General features: G+C 47.2%; 1 protein-coding gene across 8 annotated transcripts in view; it reads right to left on the bottom strand.

Annotated features, from left to right (window-relative positions):
* LOC120947859 (tensin-2) overlaps window positions 1–23,032 on the bottom strand; it is a 109,196-nt gene that overhangs the window by 76,869 nt on the left and 9,295 nt on the right. Inside the window, exons 1-3 of one of the 8 annotated variants that reach the window (XM_040363633.2) lie at window positions 20,449–20,554; window positions 6,471–6,681; window positions 1,390–2,301 (exon numbers count right to left, since the gene is read on the bottom strand). The exons of the other annotated variants lie outside the window; for them this stretch is intronic. Of the exons in view, the coding sequence (XP_040219567.2) occupies window positions 1,390–2,301; window positions 6,471–6,482 (924 nt within the window). The 5' untranslated portion in view covers window positions 6,483–6,681; window positions 20,449–20,554. Of the gene's footprint in view, window positions 1–1,389; window positions 2,302–6,470; window positions 6,682–20,448; window positions 20,555–23,032 lie in introns of those variants that run through there. 8 annotated transcript variants of the gene reach the window in all.

Here is a 23,032-nt window from a genome sequence, read left to right on the forward strand (position 1 = left end):
AATCAAGTTGTAGATTTTATAAAGAAATTATATTAAAATTTAAAAGTTTGTTTACTTTTAACGTTACTAATGTAACTGTGACTGTGGTAATGTCAATTTAATCATAATTTACAAACGATTTTCTAATGTATTGAACTGACCGACGAGTCCTCCACACTACCCACAGTTGAACCACACTTATCCGAGACACATGGATTGAAGCGTTACGGTCATCACAGCGCCATCTGTAGGAAATTGCGAAAATCATGCACGATGCAACGCTTCACAGTTAAGCGTTTTAACGGCGGATTTTCGTGTCCGGACGAACTCTTTCCACTCACAATCGTCACGGGATTGAGTGAAAATTTAGTTCCTCATGATGTTTAATTGAAGATTGAAGAAACTCGATCACCACACCATCAATTTCCTTCTTCATTGCATCACAGTGTGCTTTCACTCGTCCCAAGTGATTAACAAATTGATTGTTGTGTATCAAATTACACCCCAGCCTTACAAAGGCTACGAAACAACCCATCATGTATATGAATGTCTTAATGTATACGTTTGAAGACATTCCCGCTGCCCACTTGGAAAAGGGCATGAGGAAAGAATTACATCAACTGGACAAAACAAACAGAGACACCAACCGCACACGACCTTCGATTTCTTGGAAACACTTTAACGCTTCATTTCGACCACCATAAAACGCCATCAAGGACCACGGATGGATCAATCTTTCACGGGGTGGGTGAATTTAGCTCCCCTCTCCCCTTTTTGCCGACTGCGATTTCCATCCAAGCTACCAATAAAGCTTCGGGTAATAAATTGCCTGAAAAACTGTCCATCAAAGAATGGAATGGATGGGCGCACGGGAGGGCGTAGCAGAACGGGATCGTGTGTCACTTGATAGCCGCTCAATTTCAGTCTGTTTGAGAGACGAATCAAAAAACAACCACACAGCCCATCTAATGCTGAAGGTAGCTGACCATCGATACGCTACGAAAGCAAACGGCCGGCGCGAGACTTATCAATCGCGTGACCGTTGACCGCGCCCTATGCTGGAGCCGTTGTCAAACATGAGAATTCCCGCTGCTGTCACTCTGTGCACTTTGCCATTGTACGTAGCTCCCGCAAAGCATGATGGTGGTAAAATCGAACTGTCAAACTGATGTCGATGCCATATTTCTATTTAGGGCCCAGTGGCGACTCCCGGTGTGTTGATATCGCTGCCGCAGACACATGGCCACCCGGCATCGAGAGACATCGGTACCGGGCATTTACGATCCACCTTGCGCAAGGTAAACAAACCCGCCCGTAACCTGAGCCCAAACCCATTTCAAACACCGGAGCCGGTAGGGGACGTTGTCCCCGGGCGTTCTACCACTATCGCTTGCACACACACACACATACCTTGCGGAGCTCAACCCGAGCGTACTCGGTCTCATCTAGGTCACTGGCGACGCTGCTGGCGGTATCGGTGAAATCGCTCGTGTCACTGAACTCCGACCCGACCAGATAGCACGGCTCGTACGGATACTGCTTGCGCCGAATCTGTACACCGGGGGCCGCCATCCGCTGCTGCGGTTCACTCTTGGCATCGTCCGCACCGCGCAGATCCGTGCCCGGCCCAATGCTGGGCGTAAGCGTGCTAACCGACTCGACATCGGAGTCCGCTGCTCGCGCCCGGTCAGGCTCGTTGGCCGTCTTGCACCGCAGATCGTTGTTGTTCGCTTCGATCGCGCTCGCCCGAAATGGTTCCACCTCCGAGTTGGGCCGGTGATGGAAGTCGACCGCCACCTGTATGTCCTTCTGCACGCTGTCCGGCTCGTCGCTGCTGATGACACTGATCGTTCGCGGTTGATTGCTGGACGAGGGCGACGGTGCCGCCGCCGTTCCGTCTCCCCCACGGCCGGATATATCACAGACCTGCACCTTCGTTTCATCTTCCTCTTTGGTTTCCTCCTCCTCGCGCGACACCTCCTCGACCGATTTCAGCTCCAAGCTGCGTCGGTTTTTGCGCTTCTCGGCGATTTTGCTCTGCCGGCGCGGTATCCCACTTCCGGCCGGTTTGCGCGTATCCTTCGCCTTGTAGGTGTTGGGCTTTTTCTGCTTGCCCAGGAACGACTCCTCCGGGCTGTCGATCACGAGCGCTTCGTTCACCTCCGTGCGCGGCTTGGGCGAGGACGGTACACTCGGGGAGGCGGCGCTCTTCCTCGGCGAGCGCTGTATAAGCCCCACCACGAGCGGGAACGCGTACAGCACATCGCCCTTGGTCAGCTGCTGGAAGATGAGGTACGAGGTATCCGTATACCGCGCCTTGCGCTGAAAGTGGTGATGGAGAAAAGTGGGGTTAATGTTTTTGATTATTATTTGGCGGTTGAATCACTCCAAATGTTCTGTACTGTCACTCAAGGCTGTCAACCCATGTGACACTGTCAGCGCACACATGGCAAAGTGATTTACATGCGATTTAATGGCACATTTAGCAAAGACAGCTGAAGATTACACACAAATCCATGCTGCAAGAGATAAGAGGCACCCAAACGCCGCTACTGTGACGGTTGCTTTATCAAAGCCGTGAGGCATCTGTTGGAGGTTTTGCAAATTTGTGCGCTGCAAGCGTCGTATGTTCCCTTTGAGACAAAAAGCCTCTGCCTGGGCATGGGTGACCTAGTGTTTTTGAGTTGTTTGCGTCTAGGGACACGATTAGACAGCAGCTGTACCAACACACACATGTGACAGCACTATCTACAAGCCGGGCTCATGCGGATGAGCTCATGTTACGTTCGGCTTAAACCAACCCATCGTATTGGATCCATGTGCTCGTCTCGCAATGATCAACAAAGAACGAGATTCTTCTGCTCACTGCTCAATGTTCTCAAAGGGCCATCATTCTTCTGGCCAAGCATTATAATTAATTGCATACTTGATGTACGAGATTGTGCCGCTTGGTATGATGATGCGCCCGTGGAAAAGTCTCCCCCTGTGCGATGATCCTACCCTATTGCCTGTTCATGACAGAATAATTCAATTGAGCTGATGACGAGGTGGACGCGTACCAGTAGGACGACCCCGATGAAAGCGCCGTTTTATCGTGCTGCAAAACTCATCAAGTCTTTCGCTTTCTCTCTGTCTCTACCCGGTCTTATCCACCAATCGCATAAATGTGCCAATTGCAAAGCATCTGGTCAATGCATTGCGCATCGTTTAGTGCATTTTTACTGGCTGACCACACGCATGTTCGCAATAGTTGGAATGGACAAAACACTTGCAGGGTGTAAGGGTTTTTTGCTGCTTGTGTCTTCCCTTGAACCACACTATCGGGACATGTATCATGTTGTTGATGTACGTGTATGTGTGTTTAACGCAGCTAAATGTTTCCACTGGAGACCCTACGCAGTGTTTCCTTGGGACACGGGATGCCCAATCTTCCCCAAAGGTGGTGAAATGTCCACAGCGCAATGGAATTGAGCGGAAAAGATACTTTATTTAATGGGTTTTGGAGTTTGCTTTCCGAAGACAAGACACAACCTCTCCCATTTTCCGTCCCTTCCGATTGTGTGAAGATGCATCGGTACCGAGACATTGGTTACCTTTTTTTCTTTTCTTTATCGTGTAATTCCATCGGGCATAAGTAGTAAAGCGTCCGTCGGCTTTCTCACGACCAGATTCAAATCCATTCGAAGGTGTGCAAGACTGTCCTCTATCTGTAGCTGTCCGAAAAAGTGCACACACACCTTGAAGCTCCCTCGAGGGGGACAACACATACACACTGTTGTCTGACGTCTGATTACCGATTTTAGGTAAAAAGGGTAAAGTACACGCTCTCGAAGCGAAGGGTGTAATTTTCTAACACACGACGCAAACCACTGCAAGCGCGCTGCACCTTATGGTTTGAGCATCGGGACACGAGCGAAGGGTTGAGAGCGAGCAGGCACGAAATGACCATGTTTATGCCGTTGAGTAACATTATTTAATAATTGCTAATTGGTCGTTTTGGGATGCAGAAAAGGATGGTGGGATTGTGAGCGTCGCTTTTCACTGTCACGAATCGAATGAAATGCCTGCTCCGCGTCATGAAATGCCTATTTTGGTAGTTGATTTTTATGGACAGTTGGCGGAACACTCGTAATTTAAAATTGCAACATATAAGGTTCGTCCTAAAAGTGAAACCTCCACTGAAACATCCCTTACAACTCATCATGCGAGAAGATGAGCTTATGCTGCATGATAAATAAACTTCCCGTTTCACTACCCCCGCACACCCCTCGCTTTCCGCCAACATTTCACAGCTCACCGTTTCTTGTATTTTTAGAATAAAATTTAAACGATTTCCGTCGATTAAGCGCAGCCCCGGAGGCCACCCGGACATCCACCGCAACCGGGCACTGTGCGCTTGTGACTTTGGCTCGCATCGGCGCGCGCAATAGCGATGTGCAGCTCGGAAATAAGATACAGTCGATCGTAAAGAAATCAACATCATCGTCACCGTCTCGCGGAAGATGATCGTGTCGGCCTTTCGACCTTCTTCCAACATCGCGACCGCACAAACGGAAAGCAAATCGAAACACGCACGGGTGAGAAAAGGTCCGGCGTCCGTATAAGAATGCGCGTCTCGCCATCTCTCCCCGGTGCACCCTCCTCCTCTCGGGTGCGATTGGGGATAGTGAAGGAACAATATTTATCTTCCCCCAAAAAAAACCGAATGTAAACATATTACCGACATTATTATTATCTTGCTGCTTCCTGTACCTTTCCTCCTCATGTTGTAGAGTGCATTTTACACACACATATACACAAACACGAACCGTACATCGGCGGATTTGAGAAGAAAAAAACCCCCCAAAATACACCATCGACAATTCTCGAGAATTACTAACGCACATACAGCATACACCGGAGCAATGCATCTGTGTGCAGCAGGGATTTATGCACTTTGCGGCGCGCGGTACACGCGTGCGTACAAGTAGAAACGCAGTATGCCCCTTTTCTTCTCTCGTCGTGTTGCGGATACCCCACGAACAAGGGGATGGCCAGAACGGAGCCGAAGAAAAGGCCTTTAAAACAAACGCGGCCCCGAAAAACTACACGCTGCTTAGCGGGGCGAGCATTAAAGTTTTGCTTTTATCTTGTTTTTTGTCTGTTCATCTCTTGCAGTCTTTTTTTTCTTTTCTTCTTCTAACATTCGATGCACCCCTCTCGCGTGCCGGGGGCCGGCCGACGTGGGGTCGGAGAGAATTAACTTGTTGAAACAAAGTGTGAAGTTAATAAATTTGTAGGTTTCCTGTTTCCCGTTCCCCCTGGGCGCATATGCACTCGTTCAACATTATGTTTTCTTTATCATAAAAATGATTTTTTTTCCTAGAGAGGTTTTTTGAGCTTCGTTGTGAACAGCAAAAAAGATCTCTTTCCAATGAAGAAAATGTTTACGGGAAAGAGTGTCGGGAGAGAAAGACAGCGTATGAAAGACACGCTCCGCAACAAACCCAGAGAGCAGGGAAAACTCCACCGCGAGCGTTTTGCATCTGCTTCGTAGGGCCCGTGTAAATAGCACTCGAAACATTTGTCATCGAAATTAAAGATAAAAAATGATAAAGAGAGTGCTGCACTAGGCGCAGAGACGCGTAGACAAATTTATTGCTTTTGTCTTTCCTAGCCCTCTCCAAAAGGTTAAGAGGGCACTCGGGTGCCTTTTTCCATCGCCAGCAGTGAAAACAGACTGCAGACTGGAAAATGTAGATTTTATTCCTTTTTTTGTGGGTTCGCTGTAAGCCCCCCCACACACACACTCACACTTATGTTGAAGCAGTGAATGCATGTCTGGTGGTCGGCTTTGATAAGCCGAGTATGTGTGTGTGTGTGTTTGTGTACAACGAATGATTGATGAGTCGGTATTTTGCTTTTGCCTGAGTAGTGTATGATGTAGTGCCCGACGCCGAGTTCGATGTAAACTATAAATCCCTTATGACATTAACCGATCGATACATTCCTGGAACCATATTCAGCATGTATAATGTTTTATGCTTTGCTGTGGAATTGAGAGGAAGCAGCTTTGCTTTATAATTTGTATTTATACTTTCAGCAGTAAACACTGTTCTGTCTGCATCCCTGTAATGGGTTCCAAGCTATAACTATTACTGAATCTCTTAACATTTAAATAAGTTATAACTAAATGTTGCATAGTTTCTGGAGATTTATAGCACGAAAAATGATCCGCAACGACCCCAAGAGATAAGACCCAAGTGAAAGCCTGATGTTAACCTTTTTACAGCTGTCGTGCATTTCAATTAACCAGAGCCTATTCTATTCAAATTTAGATTATTTCTCAAGAGTAGTTGAATAAGAGGCAGATTGATCGCGACATCTTGCATCCACAATTCTTCTAAACATTCCATTTTTTATGACAAATTGCTGCAGTACAGAACATTTCATTTATGAGTGAGTCAAAAAATTCAAACCTTTTAAGGATTTTACTCTGTTTGAGTACTTACCGATACATCCATTATTTTTAGCAATCAGTATCACTACAGTTGTCACTACGCTGATAGTCTCTAGAAGGCAACATTTTCATCGGAATAAAGCACAAACATACGCTACACTGCGACACTGCACTGTTGCACTAACGATAACGTTTCTTTTTTGCATAAAAGTTTAACTTAAAGCACAACACACTAGTTCAAATCACACAACTACAAATTGCTGCTGTAAAATAAATTCAATCTCGTTAAATAAATTACACCGCTTCACACAGTTACCGCCCAACGTTGGTCACAGTTTGGTGTCGCGACGTTCGCGTTTCGTTTCTAGTTCACGCTCGTTATTTTGCACAAAACAACACTTCCAACACACCCAACACAAGCAATGAGCAACAAACAAAACAGCAACCAACCTATCAATCCAAGCCTGCAAGAGCCGTAATTCGTTTATTTTGTTTTTTGTTTTTGCAATTGCAACGGCCTGGTAACTAGCTTTGCCCCACGCTCGCAGCTGTCCATGTGGGCGAAACAGATTTCCGCATTCCGGAAGGATTTTTTTTTTGCTGTTATATCTAACACTCCCTGTACAAAGATCAAGCTCCAAACGAGGCAGCGAAATAAAAAGTGTTCGTTTTCCCCCAATTTGCCCCGTATCGATTAGCATCGGTAATGGATACTGTCAACTTGTAAATTCATCAAACGGATTGTTTGCCCACTGTGTGTGTGTGTGTGTGTGTGTGTGTGTGTGTGTGTGTGTGTGTGTGTGTGTGTGTGTGTGTGTGTGTGTGTGTGTTTTTTATCCACTACCGTGCGACATTAGGAAGAAAGGGGCACTCCGTATTGGAGACCTCAGCAGTGCGCGCTTTGTTTCCGTTCGATTTCTCCACCAAACAACAAAACCAGCCCGAAGGCAACCGTGGTTCCAGCAACGACAAACGCCTCCTCCAAAGCAATATGATAATGAGTGTGTGTGTGTGTGTTAGGGGAGGAAGGAGATGGTTGTAAAAAAAAATCCCAGATCGTTTGTTAGATCAACTAATGTGGGCTTTTTTTGTGCGGAGAAGCACACAACCGCACAACAAATGCCCACCCCTCCCGCAAAATGACCCAAAGTGGGTGTTAACGCTGTTGACTGATGGTTTTATGAGAGTGCCACTTTTACCACACTGGTGAAATGTTTCATTTTGTTTGTCATTTCATACACACAATATTGCCACTCTGGGCTTCCCACCGAGGAATGTGGAAAAAGAGATTTGAAATTGGATTCCATATCACGTGCGATTATTAGGCTGTCTATTTTCTTCCCCTTTTCAACGCCAACCCCAAAAACACCGTGTTCTGTGTTCTGTTCAAGGTGTCCACACCTTCGAATCTGAGACGCCGCTTTACTACCGGTAAATCGTAAAATTTATACCCTTTTTCTATGCTCACTATCTCTCTCCTTCCCTCTCTTCATATATGTCCCGTTCTCTCTACCTTTGCCACCCTCCATGATCGCGTAAATGTGTCGAATACGGATCTAAATTTAGGCAGACGCGTACGAAAAACTTCCGATGCTGGCCAAAGATATGTGTGTGCTCTCGCCCCGTCTGCATGCGATGTCTAATTTCCGCCGGCCTGTCAGCAGCGAAGGCACGACACTATTTTTAGTGGAAAACCACCGACGTGTGCGCTTTGTTTCCGTGCCCGCTGTAACCCCCCTGCGGAAAGGGCCCGACGAATGGCGCTTAGGCGCGGAGCGGAAGGGATTTTTCACAAGCTGCACACATTTATTTGGTGAGATTAAATTAAGTAGGTGAAATGGAGCTGTGGCGCGTACTATCGGGCCGGGGCGCTGCGAGCGAGCTAAAATGCAGGCTTAAAGGGGCAAATAAAAAGGCATGAAATATTTCCACTCTCCACCACGTGGCTGGGGAGCTTAGTTTTTCTTGTCAATGTCTTGTAAAAAGATCTTCTTTGTCGGTGTGTGTGTGTATCTCTGTGGGTTGTTGCGTGTGTCCGAACGAAACAAGGGATTGCTTCCCACTTCCGAGCACCCATAGTTGTATTGTAGCTTCAAAACAACTTCAAAATAAACAGAAAAAAACAGGCGACGTCTGCAAAATTACTTCAAACAGACTAGTACGGCACCAGTACCAGTTTATTTCCAGCACTCTAGCTCAACGCGATCACGTCACCAACCTGTTACTCTTCTGATTCTAAGCACACTCGCACATGTGTGTTCACTTCGCCTGCTCGCTTCAATGAATGAGAACGGTCATAAAACACAGCACCATGGCGGCAGCAAGCGACTAATCAAACGAAAAACAGTCCCCTTCTAACCCTTTTCCCTTTGCACGATGATGCGATCGTACGGAGGCGTACACGGTGGTTTTAGTGTAATGAATACGAGTGTCTGTTACATCACTGTGCAAACTTGTCATGGCGGCAGTGTAAGCCCCTCGTCCGTTTTCCCCCAACGATTATTAATTCTCTACTCCGGTAAGACGCACAGCCGGTATGGATGACGAACGATCTTCAATACACTTCGCGAACGCACCGCCGTCGGTTCACGATCAATAAAATTATCCCCACCCGAAAACCCGAGTTATAAGTTTGCAATTAGACACACTAATCTGAAAAATTTAGACACAGGCCAGGCCTTGCTTCTTTGAGTTGCCCTCAAACGGCTTCTGGTGATCGTAAAAATGGCTCGTCTCGCCTAACCGCAGCACCCTGACTCGGTTCGGTTGCGTACGTGCGGTAGCAAAACAGTAGCACGCAGCACTTTGAATGATGTCACTTGAATGTGCAACCACCATCGCACAAGTACCCGTCATCTTCATCAGCTTTGAAATTATCATCGCACGGGCATCAATCTTCGGTAAGGAATTGAAGTGAAACTCGCCAAACTGACAACCAAATCCAATTAGATTGGTAATCGTCTAGCCTCGCGTATTGAGGCACTGGCGCGCTGCATATCGATACAGCCAGCACTCTAAGTGCTGTGGAGTGTGTATTAATTAATATTTCCCCGAGTATTGAGAGGATGAGTCCATGTGGCGGCGGTAAGAAGATAGCTCGAAACCCGATCGTCAAAGGTCGCTTCGGTAGGTCAGATGTATTACGATGCTGATGAGTCCAGTCCGCGAGTCGTGAAGGGGATAATATATCCTACATGCAACGAAGGCACACTTGTTGATGCAGTGTCCAGAGGCGTGAATTGAATTCGATCCTCGTATCTATGAGATGGAACGATCGAGCATCCGAGTAGATCAACAAGGCAGTAAGGTTGAGGTACTTTAGCAGTTAAAATCGACACTATTCGCTTTTCGATAGAGAGCGCAAGATCTTTACCACCGCATGTAGAGTGGACAATTTAGACAGAGAGAGAGTGAGACTCTTCCCTTCTTTACGCTTTCGTCAACGACTCTTCTAGTTTTTTGTACGGCTTACCTCTTTGCTGGATCAAATCGTATTGAATTAATCAGCAGTAAGTGCTTCTGCTAGGAATAAATCTGTGTGTTTACCTTGCCGTACCTAGCAGACTCCGCTCAAGCAAAAGTATATGCACGGTACTGCCAATAAACATTGTGTCCACTTTATCACGCCTATCGCATGACAGCTGAATAGTGACGAATGAAAATGTGTACGCCCTTGGTCTCACGACACAAATTGAACAGTGAGCGATCTGGTCATGGTGGAACCATTCTCCACATCTGATTTTTGCAAAACACCTCCGCCGGGGCACATACCTCGCACGATCGGGGAAGTAGTATTTGTCATCGTGATAAATGCGCAAGAGCGTGACTGCTATCAAAGATCTGGCACCAAAGTGCTGCAGCGTGGCGGACTGTCCCGTCCCAAACTCTGCAGATCACATGAGGTAAACCATTTTGTTGATGCAAGAGCCGTGCATTGGTGAACGACACCGCCGACGAGGATCTCCACCGGTGGTTGCTTTTGCTAATTACTGCTAGCACGCTGGGGCATCCACTATCTCACGTTCCCATTTTTATGGACCAATTTGCGTCGGGCGTGATGGAAGCGAAGCCACACCAGTGTCACCTTCTTGCACACACACTCACACGTTCGCAACTAGCGCCAAAAACTGGACTGGCAAGTAGCCTTAGTGTCTGGACCGCAGCCACATCTCCTTCCCAGCGCCCGGGAGGAGGGCGTACAATTACACACAAAACCGCAACCCGCAATGGCATCCGACTGTACATGCCTGACTGCCCCTCTGATGACAGCTGAAAGCCTCATTGCGAAACGTCACGTAGCAGCGGTAAATTACCGGCGGAGGTCCCGCAGGATCATCCCCAGCTGTAACCGTCGCAGATCGCTAGATCCAAGCTAGATCCCTTCGCCGATTGTGCCAATTACACGTGCTGCGCGGACGTTTGAAGCAATCAGCAACGAACATCACCTCGGGGCTTGAAAGGTATGACCCCGGAGGGCTTCTGTGCGGCTCCTAACCTGCCGGTAGAGATCACACGACGAAGAATTGCGATCACAAGTAGAAGTTCGAAACTGCTGATTTGTTTGTAAACAATGTGCAGCAGTTGTAGTGTGATCTCGCCTCCGGAGGGTGTCGACCCGTAGGCGCACTCCAGTCTGGGAACGGAAAGCTATGTCCGAAGTACACACACACACACCCAGACGGCATTTCTTTCTTGCCGTGGGTTAGCAATACCCCTGTTTGTTTGATGTGTGAACGTTTTAAATTTGATTTGTTTTCATTTGCCGGACTCTTGATCTTCCGCTCGGTGGTAGGTAAGATTAAACGGGAATATGGAGCTGGGCCGCCTCGTGAAGCCTTTCTCCCGCGCATTTTGGCCTGCCCAAAGGAAAGGGAGAAGACCTGCCGATGCTTTTACCATCTCTTTTCTTATTTACTGCTCTCAAACCAAGACAAAACTGTGTGCTTCTAGAGGGAAAGGGAAAAAACACTGAAATCGGCAACGTTTGCGAGCATCAGCGTGCTTTCTGTGTGTGTTTGTGTGTACGTGTTTGGAACTATAGTGCTGCATCAGCACGAAAGCAACAGCAGGCTAGCGCTGTAAGCCCGCGTGGTGAAATTTATTGAGTAAGATTCTAATTGAGATAGGGAGCCGAGTTGAGCCTTTGTACAGTGAGACGTGGCGCAGCGCTGTTTGCGTGGAGCTGCGCTTCCAACCCTTTGCAAGAAACGCTCCGTGTAAGTTCCCTCCCCATCATCCCGCGGTAGTTTCCGCTCCGCGAAGTGGTGGCCACCCGTCGATCGAAACCATAAAATTGCCATCGTTTGCTCGGAACGAACCGAAAACAAACGGATCTCTTTATTTATTTTCAAATTGATGATCATTAATAATTCGGTATTATTAAAGTTCATTTGCTCCGACCGGGGTGTGCACTCTCGCCGCTCAAAAGTAGTGCCTTTCTTGGGCCATCGGTTGCGCTACTTGAGTCGCTCGGTTGCTTGTTTTGCGAAACTTCACCGTCTCATCGTTTTCCACAACACTTCCTCTACCCCTCCCGCATTCTCTCTCGTCGTGATGTTGACGAGGTTTTGGTAAAGGAAAACTGGGTAGTCTGTCCGGAAGCGCGCTAGCTTCGTAAAAGGGAAGGCGCAACGTCGAAAAATTAGGTCTCAGAGGTCGTAGGTACGCGCACCAACCGTCTGTACCTGTACCGAGCCCTCCCCATACATTGATAAAGCTTCAATTATTAATCACAACCAGGCACGCAAATAACTGTGATGAACAGAAAAGGGTGGATTACCTTTGGAAGGGAGAAGAGAGTTCTGGAGAAACCGTTTTAGCCGTAAGTCGCTAACTTCATTCAGGTAAAATGCTTTCTTCCGGAGGATAACCCCTAACTTTCGCAGCACTTTACATAAACTGTATTGTTTGAAGTACCTTCTTTTCAACCGAAATAGTTGAAGATGCTCAAGCTCTTGCATAAACACAATTGATTATTCTTGTTAAAAAGTACAGTTCAATCTAAGAAATGAAATGATCTTGAGGTTTTTAACACAACGTTTGAATTACACAAACGACCGATCGCGGTGTACACTAAAGTCGTTTAAAGCCTTAGCTCACAAAAACAGCAACCTCTTATCATGCCGGAATGTAAACACCAACAAAACGCGCCACGTTTTGCAGTACAATAAAGGGGGACCCTTAACCAGCCCAGACAACAGAGAACTCGCCTCACTGTATCCCAAAAAGGTGTACCCGATAAAGTCAGTCCCACCCTACGTTCTTTCTGCTAGCGCACCACCACCACCGGCTATCAAGAAGCAAATAATTAAACTATCCTCTCAGGCGATTGCCCCAACGGTCAAATATTTGCCACCCTGGCCAAGGTAAGGTGGTGGTTTCGCTCTGCCAGACGCGTTTTCTTGCGCGGATACACATTGTGATGTGGTACATAGAAAAAAAAACCTTGCCATGGAACCGTGGTGGAGCTGGCAAAGTATCGCGTGCAAAGGATGGATTCCTAATTAAATTAAGTCTACACCAGCGCCTGGTAATGGTGATCTTATCTCCTGTGGCACTTTTATGCCCGCACTCGCTCGCTTCGTGGACATTCCTTCACGCGTTTTGCTAATTCCGTTCATTCGTTACCAGCCAGGGTCCTGAGAAATTTCATATAATACCGGGGTTTTAGCAAGCAAAAAAGATTAATGCGTGTTTGGAGGAGTCCATTTAAAAAAACCAGCCTAAGTGGGAGGAGAAGTGTCATAAAAATATGATCGGAAGTGTTAAATGGACGGGAAGCACTATCAAAAGGTTAGATGATTAATCAGGCGATCCCCTTCGAATGTGTAGGCCCTAACTGAGACGAGCGACGGGTAGAGCAGCTCACTCTACTGCTCTCGCATCGTTTATTTTGAAAATCCATTTACCTTCCAAATACCTGTCAACCTGTCATCCGCCTGTCAATCATTCGGGGTTTGTTTGCAGCAGCAATTGGGTGTAACTTAGTTATTGCTAATTGCTCCCGGGCCTGACTTCCGATAGTTTTGCTGAATGGCCTTTTCCAGTTGGTTGCAAAACAAGTTTCCTTCTTCTTCTTCTTCTTCTTCTTCTTAAATATGACCGCACAAGCGGTCTTGATAGGAGCCAAACCTTCAGATGAAGCTAGCAGGTGGAATGAATTTCCACTTGATAAGGCTCTGTAATCATCGAAAAAACAAGCCTAATTTCAAACTGGTTGGCAAGACTTATTCCTTTGATTATCGTCACCAACTCGTTTCCGATGAAAACAAATCTCCCACCGTTGATGCATGACGAACAAAAGTCAAACAGTTCGATCGATCGAGCGCCACTTGTTACTTTCAACCCAGCCTCGAACGACTCGCCCTCACCATCCAGGACCGGATTTTAGCAGAAAGTCCCGTGGCCTCACCGCACTAATGAGCCGCCGCCGTTTCAGCTCGCAAGGGCTCCGAGTTCGTTATTATTCCGTTGCATTATCGTGGGCTGTCAACCGCTTCACGCTTCTGATCGACTCGTTTGGGCGTTTAGGTGAACAAAATGCACGACCTGCGGAGGCAGCGCAGACGAAAACAACAGAGGGCCCCTGAGCTCCAAAGCGTGTGTCTGCTGTCGGTGGACGTCCTTGAGACTAATTAAAGCGAGAGCTTTTCTTATCCATCATACAAAACTGCCCACAAGAGCTGAGTGCAACTCGGCGTAAAAGCAAAAGCAAAATACCGGTCACAAGTGCCAAAGGTTTTGAGTCAGTGAGCATAGAAAGCCAAAATCAGACATCGGACAGACTTCGGCTTTGTTGTGGTGCGAGATTCCAGCAGCAATCGCCCGTTGAAAAGGTGAAAAAAATAACACAAAACTTCGGCCAAACAAATCAACGAGCTGCAACGTCTAACAAGCCAACCTTGCCTGGCGCGGGAGTTGACAAGGGCTGACGTGATGATGACGACGGCATTAACTGCCAACAATTTCATCGTCCCAACGTCACCAACAAACGGGGAAGGAAGAGTTTTAGAGAAGGGGGCTACTCGTTTTTTTTTTTTATTTCGGTCATCAACTCCAACCACTTCATCACCCAGAAGAGTGCCCAGCTCCTCCTGGACGAGTGTATAACAAATACGAGTGACCTAGCCGGAGTGTTTACAAGAAGTTCGGGAAAGTCAACAGCACATGCCAACACATCCTCTCGCATGCTTCAGGGCCTTGTACACAACACTCAAACATGAGGAAAACAAAACTTGTAACTATTGTCCACGGTAGCGGAGCCTATTGAAAAGATGCCAAGCTTCTGGTCTCGGTTTGGCCACTATTGTCCTCCTCTTGTCAACCAAGTGGCCGGGATTGCTACCGGCAGATACAAAAACTCCAGCCTCCGCAGCCGGACCTAAATCGTGCCCCATTGAGTCGTGCTCGGCGCTCATGTAAAAACACTAAAATTACTGCTGAATAACTCAAAGTAGGGCAAAGGGTGCTCGTTCCATGGTACTCGCACACGCCAGTTCTTCCAAATGCCCGTCTGGATGCCAATTAAGTGAAAATTCATCCAACTGGGCATCTAACCGACCGACGAAGGAGGAAAACCTCGCTCCATAAAATGGTGTGTGCCCTTTGGCATGCTCGTGCAATACCAGGCTTGCAATCGAATGCAAATTGTGTGTGTGTCTGGAAGCGTGCCACTAGTCAACGTCTTTCACCCACAACAACAGCACGCGATTGTAGCCTGAGGACATTGCAAGCAAATGGTTCTGTGTGGGACGTTCGCTTTCCAGCACAGCCTCTTGCCGGGTGGTATTGATAGAACTCACGCAAGAATGAATTTTCCTCTGGCTCGCGGGCAAAGTTGATGTGTACAGTGCGTTCTCCACACGCCCTGAGATCCCATCGATCATCATTTATGCTGTTGCGGCGAGGAACGTAACGCGAAACCCATTTTCCGACCCAACAAACTCTTAACCAACAATGGATGTGTGTTGAATTTCCTCTAGGTACGCCCCTATCGCTCGGAATGTACCGGAACACTAGCAAAACGTGCCAGAAATCTCAACACAAACACACACACACACATGCACACAGCAGCAGCAACAGACAGAAAAAGTATGGAACATGTTAGATGATCCCGGAACTATAACTATGCGGAGATCTAAACATAACCTACATTCGAGATGCGTTCTACTGTTGGCGACCGATTTCCACCGTCTGGCTACGCTTTCCGGCCGCTGTGGTCAGCACGTCAGGCAGACAGGCGCGTGTTCAACGCACCTTTTCCGTAAAAATACGTTTCACTCGAAAATGTTCAAGCTGGCGCCTCGCTAAAGCGCAGCCAGGAATAGCACTGACTAGCATCAGTGCACTGACTAGCCAAGGAGAAGCAGCAACAGCGTTGCAGAGCAGAGGTGTGCAGCAAATTCAAGCATACATAATTTATGTGCCACTGTAAACATATCCGCAAAACTCATCCAGCATCGTTGCTGTCGCTGCTGCTGCTGCTGTTAGTGCTGCTACTTGCATTACACTGCCTGCGTCTCCAAATCTCGGGGCACGATAAACAGTGTGATTAAAAGTTCTTTGGCCCTTTTGGCCTTTCTAGGCTACAGGCTCGTCTGGCAGTCTAGTGAAGCGCGGTATACTAGGTTTCGGGAGGAATGGAACTTGAGATGAGTGCTTTCAGTGCCGTTGACGAGTAGCAGAACAAGTTATCTGGTGCAGTTGATGGTTAGAAGTGGCCTGCACCGTTAACCAGATGCTGCAGTTTTTGTTGCTGGTTGATGCTGCTGCCCTCGTGGTGTGGCGAGAAGGGCACACGATGAAGTGCTGCAAGTTAAATGAACTTCTTACGTATCCTGGACCTTTTGTAACGGCCTTTTGCAAGAGAGAAAGAGCGTTCCACTGAATGGCTTTGTTGCTTTCGCCCTTTGTATAAAGTGGTGAATACACGTGTTTATAGTTCACCACATGTGAAACAACGTCGTTTTGGTCTAGGTTCGTGCCATTCTTTTCGGATCATAAACCAGTTTTACTAGCAAATTTATGTATTCCTAAATGTAAATCATCTCATCTTTGCCTCTCCTACCCAATAAGCTACAAGAAACTGACGAATGAAATGGAAAGACAAATAGTTCCTATTTCTACCTTATCCATACACACGCGCGAGTTCCAAACAGCTTCTAATAACTTCAGACCCCATGTTCTCAACACACCAACCACCAAAAGTTGCGCAATGATCGTTCCAGACAATTACGAAGCAAGCGCAAGATAATAAGAGCAATTTCGTTAATCATACTTTAATGAACCTTGAAACCAACACGCTGGTACGCTGGGAGAAGGGAAAACATCTGAAAACCCTCACTGCGTTCGCTGCTACATTCTTCAGGCTCTAACACTTTTTAAAAGGCAGCTCGATTCGATAAGGATTTTTTAGTTTCCTTCTTGTACAGCCATCCCAATCGCGAAAGGGTGGGAGAGAGAGAGAGAGAGAGAGAGAGATAGAAGGATGTTAATTGATTCTTGAAATTCTTGTTTTGTATTTCACACGCCGAGCCAGTGAGTTCGATAGGAACGTTCAAGAATGCCAGGCTAGAGAGAAATCGCCATATAACTACAGCACACTCTAATGCCTCGGTGGTACCTTCTTCTAAAACTCGTTCACTTCAACTTCCGCCCAGCAAAGGGCCACTGTGGATGATAATTTGCGGGGCGGAAGTACAAAATTTACCTTGAACGAAGAATTGCTGGAAGAGAGAGAGAAGTACAATCGGAACAGAGCAGCCTGTGTCTGTGATTCAATCAACGACGCCTTATCGCAATTGTTCGAATTTTTCGACCAATTCCTTATCATCTGCCGTTCGAGGTCAGCTGCTGCTGCTGCTGCCCGAATGAATGTATGTAATTCAAAAGCATACGTTTGTTATCTACTGTAAGTGAGTCCTACGTTACACCACAGTGTACGAGTACCCAAGTGATGCAATAGCCGTAATTGGGATTCCCGGACCCCGGACTCCTTCGTTGAATGTCGCATTTTGTGGGTCAATCCGTAGCGTACTTTTAATTACTAAATACCAAACGCAAAGCGGTACCATCCTCGTCTTCTTCGTCTATCGCCAGAAAGGTCTTAGAACTTCAGACCCGGGGCTTCTGGCATGGCGCGGCCGACCAGGAACTGCCAAACCAGAACGCATCGATTTGTCAACGGCCGTCTGCCGTCCGCCTTTCTGGTTGTCTGTATTGCGGTGCAGTGCCGTTTTTTTTGGTCCTCCGTCTTATCCAAAGGTCCACCACGGACACATGAAAGCGTGCCGCCCGGTACACCGTGCACACCACGGTTGTAAAGGAAGTCGTTTGGTCGCCATTAGGCGAGCCCGCGCACCGTCTACGCGACATGACTTTGTCACTCTCGCGCTTGACAGTTGCGCACAGTTGCGGGGGTTTCGACCGACACCAAGTGCTCTGCATTTACTACATTTTTTTTGCCTCGCTTGTGCGGCCCTTGATCAGTTGGCACCTTGCGCACGTGTGCTGCAGAGGAGGGGAGCGCGTGGAGCGCCCCTTTTCTCGCGCCCAGGAGTTGCAGGTGAATGTGCAACGGTGGTGCATTTGTGTGCCGGGGTCCGGTTGGCAAAGGAGACACACACTTATGGCTGCGTGCTGTACCGGGAAGCAAAAGGTGCGCTCATTCTAAGAACCATCTTTATTTTATTACCACACACACACACGCACACACTGTCTCGAAGCTGTGTTCTAAGCATTGGTGCGCAAAAAAGAAGGTAAGATGATTTATGACGACTTGACGCTTTTCGTTTTACTTTCCCTAGCGGTCGCAGAGGACAGTTCAAACCCGAAGAGGTGCCACAGACTGTAAAGTTTGCACTTGAAGAGCACAACATCAACAAAAAACCCCGCACCATTCAACAATGAAACAAAACCACCCGGCACACACGGTGAGGTACTTGCCACTGGGGCAGTTGAGTTGTTTGGCGCTGCAACTTTGCAACACATCGAAGTGTTAGGAGCGCACGTGCGTACAAGCCTGGGCGAGTGTTTGTGAGTGCATGTGGTATTTGTGTGGCCCACTTCCACCGTTAGCACAGTTGGCAAACGTGAACCATAAACCACCCCGCGCGCGACGGTCGGTCGGTCGGTGGGGGCCCCATAACGAAGTGGGCCGATATGTATGCGTGTTTGCGCGATTAAAAATAGAACCCAGACTGGTGGACCAGCCCGGTGGACTTTAAAATTTATCGGTCCGAATAAGTGCGCTTCGAAGCGTTCCCGATTAGCGCGCGGTTTGGCTGGGCGAGGATGACAAGGCAGAAGAAGAAGAAGAAGAAAAAAAGGTGCTTCTGTGTCTCCTGGTTCCCAACTGCCACACATTCGAACCCAAGCACCACGCTCCAAGCGTAACACCCTTCCCCAACGGCACGGAAAGGGAACAAATTCAAACACTGGCAAACCAACCACTGGTCTGAGAGACGCAGCGTCTTATCCACCCAAGCGATCGCGCCAGTGTGGCCAAAGTGTGGCGGCAATCGATGGATCGTTTCGTTCGTTACGATTATCGAATGTCGTCTTCCTCGCCCATTTCGGGCGCAGGGAACGATTTCGAAATCTCCAAAAAAACAAACTGACCCAACTGGCGGTGGCCCCCACGCACGCTCGGGACTGCTGGTGAATGGCGCGGGCGCGCGCGACGGATTTCAGGTGGGTGGGATCGCTAAGAAGCCGATCGATACGCCACCCGATATGTTGGCCCAACATAAACATCATAAACGCGCTCTCCCGGCCCGGCGCGGTCCCCTTTTCGGTGATCACTTTCGATCATCATCGAGGTGTCTGTTTTTACTTTCCTTTTTAAGCCTCCGTCGTGCGCGTCGTGCGTTTATTACTTTTTTGTTTAGGTTTGAATGTGGGGGGCGGGGAGGTTCGTTCGATGATAACGGGGTGCTCCTTTTCTTTTTCGGTTCGGTCGTAAGTTTCTCGGATCTTAAACAAAAAATGGATGCCGCCACTCGCGCGATCGACAAGGGTCGCTTGCGAAAGCTCCGACTTTCACCGTTGCAGGCGGGCGGACTAGCACTTCCCCCACTACTAGTATGCATGCTGAGCAGGAGGCACGGAAGAATGGAAAATATTCGCCAGAAGAAACACCAAAAAAAAACAATAATAACTTCAAAAAATCGACACACAAACACACATTTCAATCGCAGCCTGACGCTAACTGACGCAATTAATCACCCGCTGTCATAACGCCTGTCGACGCCTTGTCAGCAGGAGAAAAAAGGGTTCGCACTTCCTTCCACTTTCGCACGCGCTTTCGTGCGAGCAACATGATTCGCGCAAACATACACGCGCGCGCAACGCCGGGCACACGGAAGAAGAAGAAGGGTGAGAAAATGGGCGATCGTCGAAACGTTGTCGATAAAGCGTGCGAAGGGCTGAGCGGGAAGGTTGGCGGGCTCTTCTACTTTTGCTACACCGATTGGTACACAATCATGTAAATCACACTCACTCACACACACACACACACGCTGCACAAACAAATTGCTGTGAAAAGCATAACAAGAAAACTCATCTCATTACACAACGGCGTACACGCGCGCGGCTTTACACACGGAGGCGTTTTGTTTTCCAATAGCACGAGTGCGTAAGAGTGTCACACCAGCATGAGCAGCGTAAACTGCGCGCGGCCTATCGATCAGTTATCGATAACGATAACGCACTTGAACATTTGCTGCTCCTGGCTGCACTGTACTGGTGTGTGCCGTGTACCTTATCGCGTTGCTACCTTGCACACACACACACTCACACAATCACACACGGTCAAACACACTTATCAGCGGCGACGACGCAAGCATTTTAGTCGATCTCATGCCAAAAACATGCCGCGCGCGTCCTCTCGACATACAGCGGCGGTGCGCCTTGGCCGCGCTCTGTTCACGCCTTCCACGCCGCGGCACCGTTTCCACCAACGCTCATACAACGCACACTGTAGTACCGAACACCCCGTGTTTTTGCGCGAACCGGTCGGCGGTACTACTTACCACAGGCACAAGTGTGTAAGCAGGCGGCTGGGGCGAAGAGCGCGAGAAACACAAAAACGAACCTAGCCGCGGCAACGAATCAAAACAAAGTGCGCGTCCTCCGCGCGCGTGTAGCTTCTTTTGCCGAGAGCTGCTGGTAGTAGCGGCGATGCCGAGACGAGAAACGCTCTCACCGTGGGCAGGGTACAGTGGGAAACCGTGTGGTCATGGGTGGCGCCAGTCCGGTGTGAAAAATTATACATTTTGTGCTTTATTATTGTGAACGCTAATATTTTTAATTGTGGTGTGTTACGAAGGGTTATGCAGCTTTTTTGTTTGATTTGGTTTAAAAGTCGTCTTATTAAAAAAAAAAGAATCTAGCGGGCATATTTGGCGTCAATTTTCAAGCACGTAATATGAATCCTTATACACGTACTATGACAGCTATAGCATAGTGCATGTAGCTAGGCTTTTAGCTCTTCCCACATGAACAAATGAACAAACAGTATACATCAAAGTACGGTTTTACACTGTGCCATTTCACAAACACAACATCTTCGATAATGATCTAAGAGTGATGATTGAAATCAAATTAAAGTCGACCGTTAACCGGTACGTACGGGAAACAAAGCGAAGCCGGTGCAGGCTGCGCAGTTAAATTCAACAATGTACACACTCTCACCATCAAACAACCGTACACCTAACTGCCAAATTATTTATTTTTTCTTTTTGCTCTATAGCAAAGTTATTAAATTGCTACGAATAAGCTCTTCTGAATATTATAGCCACATGTTATATATTGCTACACGTCGACCTAAACTTTGAATCATTATGATCACATCCAATGACAACACAATGCTTTTATTCATGAAAAGTATATTGAGATTATACAACCGATGTCTGTAGGAATTATGATTTTGTTTAGGTTAGTATTAGGCTGATTTCACTCCAGAGTTTTTTTTTCTTAAAACACTTTTTCTCTTATAATTTAACGTCCTAGCGGTAAAAGCTACGTAATGCAGAGAGCAATAAGCCAAGAGCTACAAAACAAAAAAAAAAAAAAACAAAACAATGAGGAGAGCTTATTTCAGAACCATTATAGCATTATAACCACCGACAAACCGACGTGACACTTCGGACAAAATGAGATTCAAAAGTTGTCTCCTGATTTCAAATGAAAATACGTTAAACACTAGCGCCATCTCTATAATGATTCGCTTACTACACTGACACAGAGAAGAAACTGCAAAATCCCCTTTTTGTTTTTCTTCGCAAATTCCAATGCGTATTGTTTTATGTACTTCTCACATCTTTTGCATTGATTTGGAAACTTATAAAATGATTTTCCTGGGTGTTTTGTTCAAAAATTCTCACAAAATCTTGCCTCACACTTCCTTCGCAATTTGTATTTAGAAAAGTTGTTTACATCGAAGCAGCAGTGAACAGAGCTTACTTTGACAGAAGTGATCGCCTCACTGGTAAATGACAGTACTTTCGTGTGAGACACTTTTTTAACGCCAGTTTCACGTCGGTTTGTCGGTGTTATAACCATTATAGCACAACACCGCTATTGTACAAATGAAGTATAAATATGGAAATATTTTAACTGACTAAGTAAGTGAATAGTTACACAATCGATGCATTCATGTATTTACTGTGCATTCGATGTAAACCTTCCGTTCTGTTTTTTGTTACGAAGATTTCCAACAAATATGACGAACATGTCCATGATTAAGGTAGTAAAAAAGTAAACGAAAAATAAACTAGCGAATTTGGGATTGCACAAAATGATCGAAATGTCAACAATTAGATTTTATAAACCCGAAATAAAATGTATAGTTTAAATTCAATTTTAAAGAAAGAAACTCTTGCTTGAATCATGTCCCGCGCCCGATTCACAGTGCGTTGGCTATGTTCAACGTGCTCGCTTCTCACACGGGCATACAAATTCCGCTCTCTGCTGCTCGTGCTCTCGCTCTCGCTCTCTGTCTTTCTCGGCAGCAAGTGTGTACGCGGTCGCAGCCCACAGCATATGCGGAGGTGTGCAGCGCTTCCAAACGCGGAACGATCACGAGGGGGGCTCGTCAAGCATCAGCAGAAGCAGGCGTGCGGCAACAGTACTTCCTCAAGGGCTTCCGACGTGGGACTTGAGACGCTCAACAGTACGGCCATCATCATCATCATCATCATCATCACCATCGCAGTAACGAAACAGCCACAGAACCCTTTCAAGCTGAAGGGAAACACTGTACGTAAAAACAGCAACCTTCCCAAAACGAATAGAGAAAAACAAACCCTCAGGAAGGGCTTGCAAAGGTGATGCCTGCTGTCGAACGTTATCCCGATGTGTGTGGCATTTGAAAACAAGCACACATACACATACACACGCTTGAGTAGGTTAAACTGAAGAAGGCTATACTGGGACGCGGCATTTCTCTATGGAAGCGCTCAAAATACCGCCACGGTTCCAAAAACGTCGCCGACGCCGACACCATTGCGGAGAGGAAAGTTGGTTGCGGATCTGGCCGCATGATAGTATGCTAATCGGTTTAACATCGGTTGTTGCGTGCGGAGGAGAGCAATCAACAAGTTAAACCATCGTGTC

Source organism: Anopheles coluzzii, chromosome 2 (genome assembly GCF_943734685.1).
Source record: "Anopheles coluzzii chromosome 2, AcolN3, whole genome shotgun sequence".
NCBI classification, from domain to species: Eukaryota; Metazoa; Arthropoda; class Insecta; order Diptera; family Culicidae; genus Anopheles; species Anopheles coluzzii.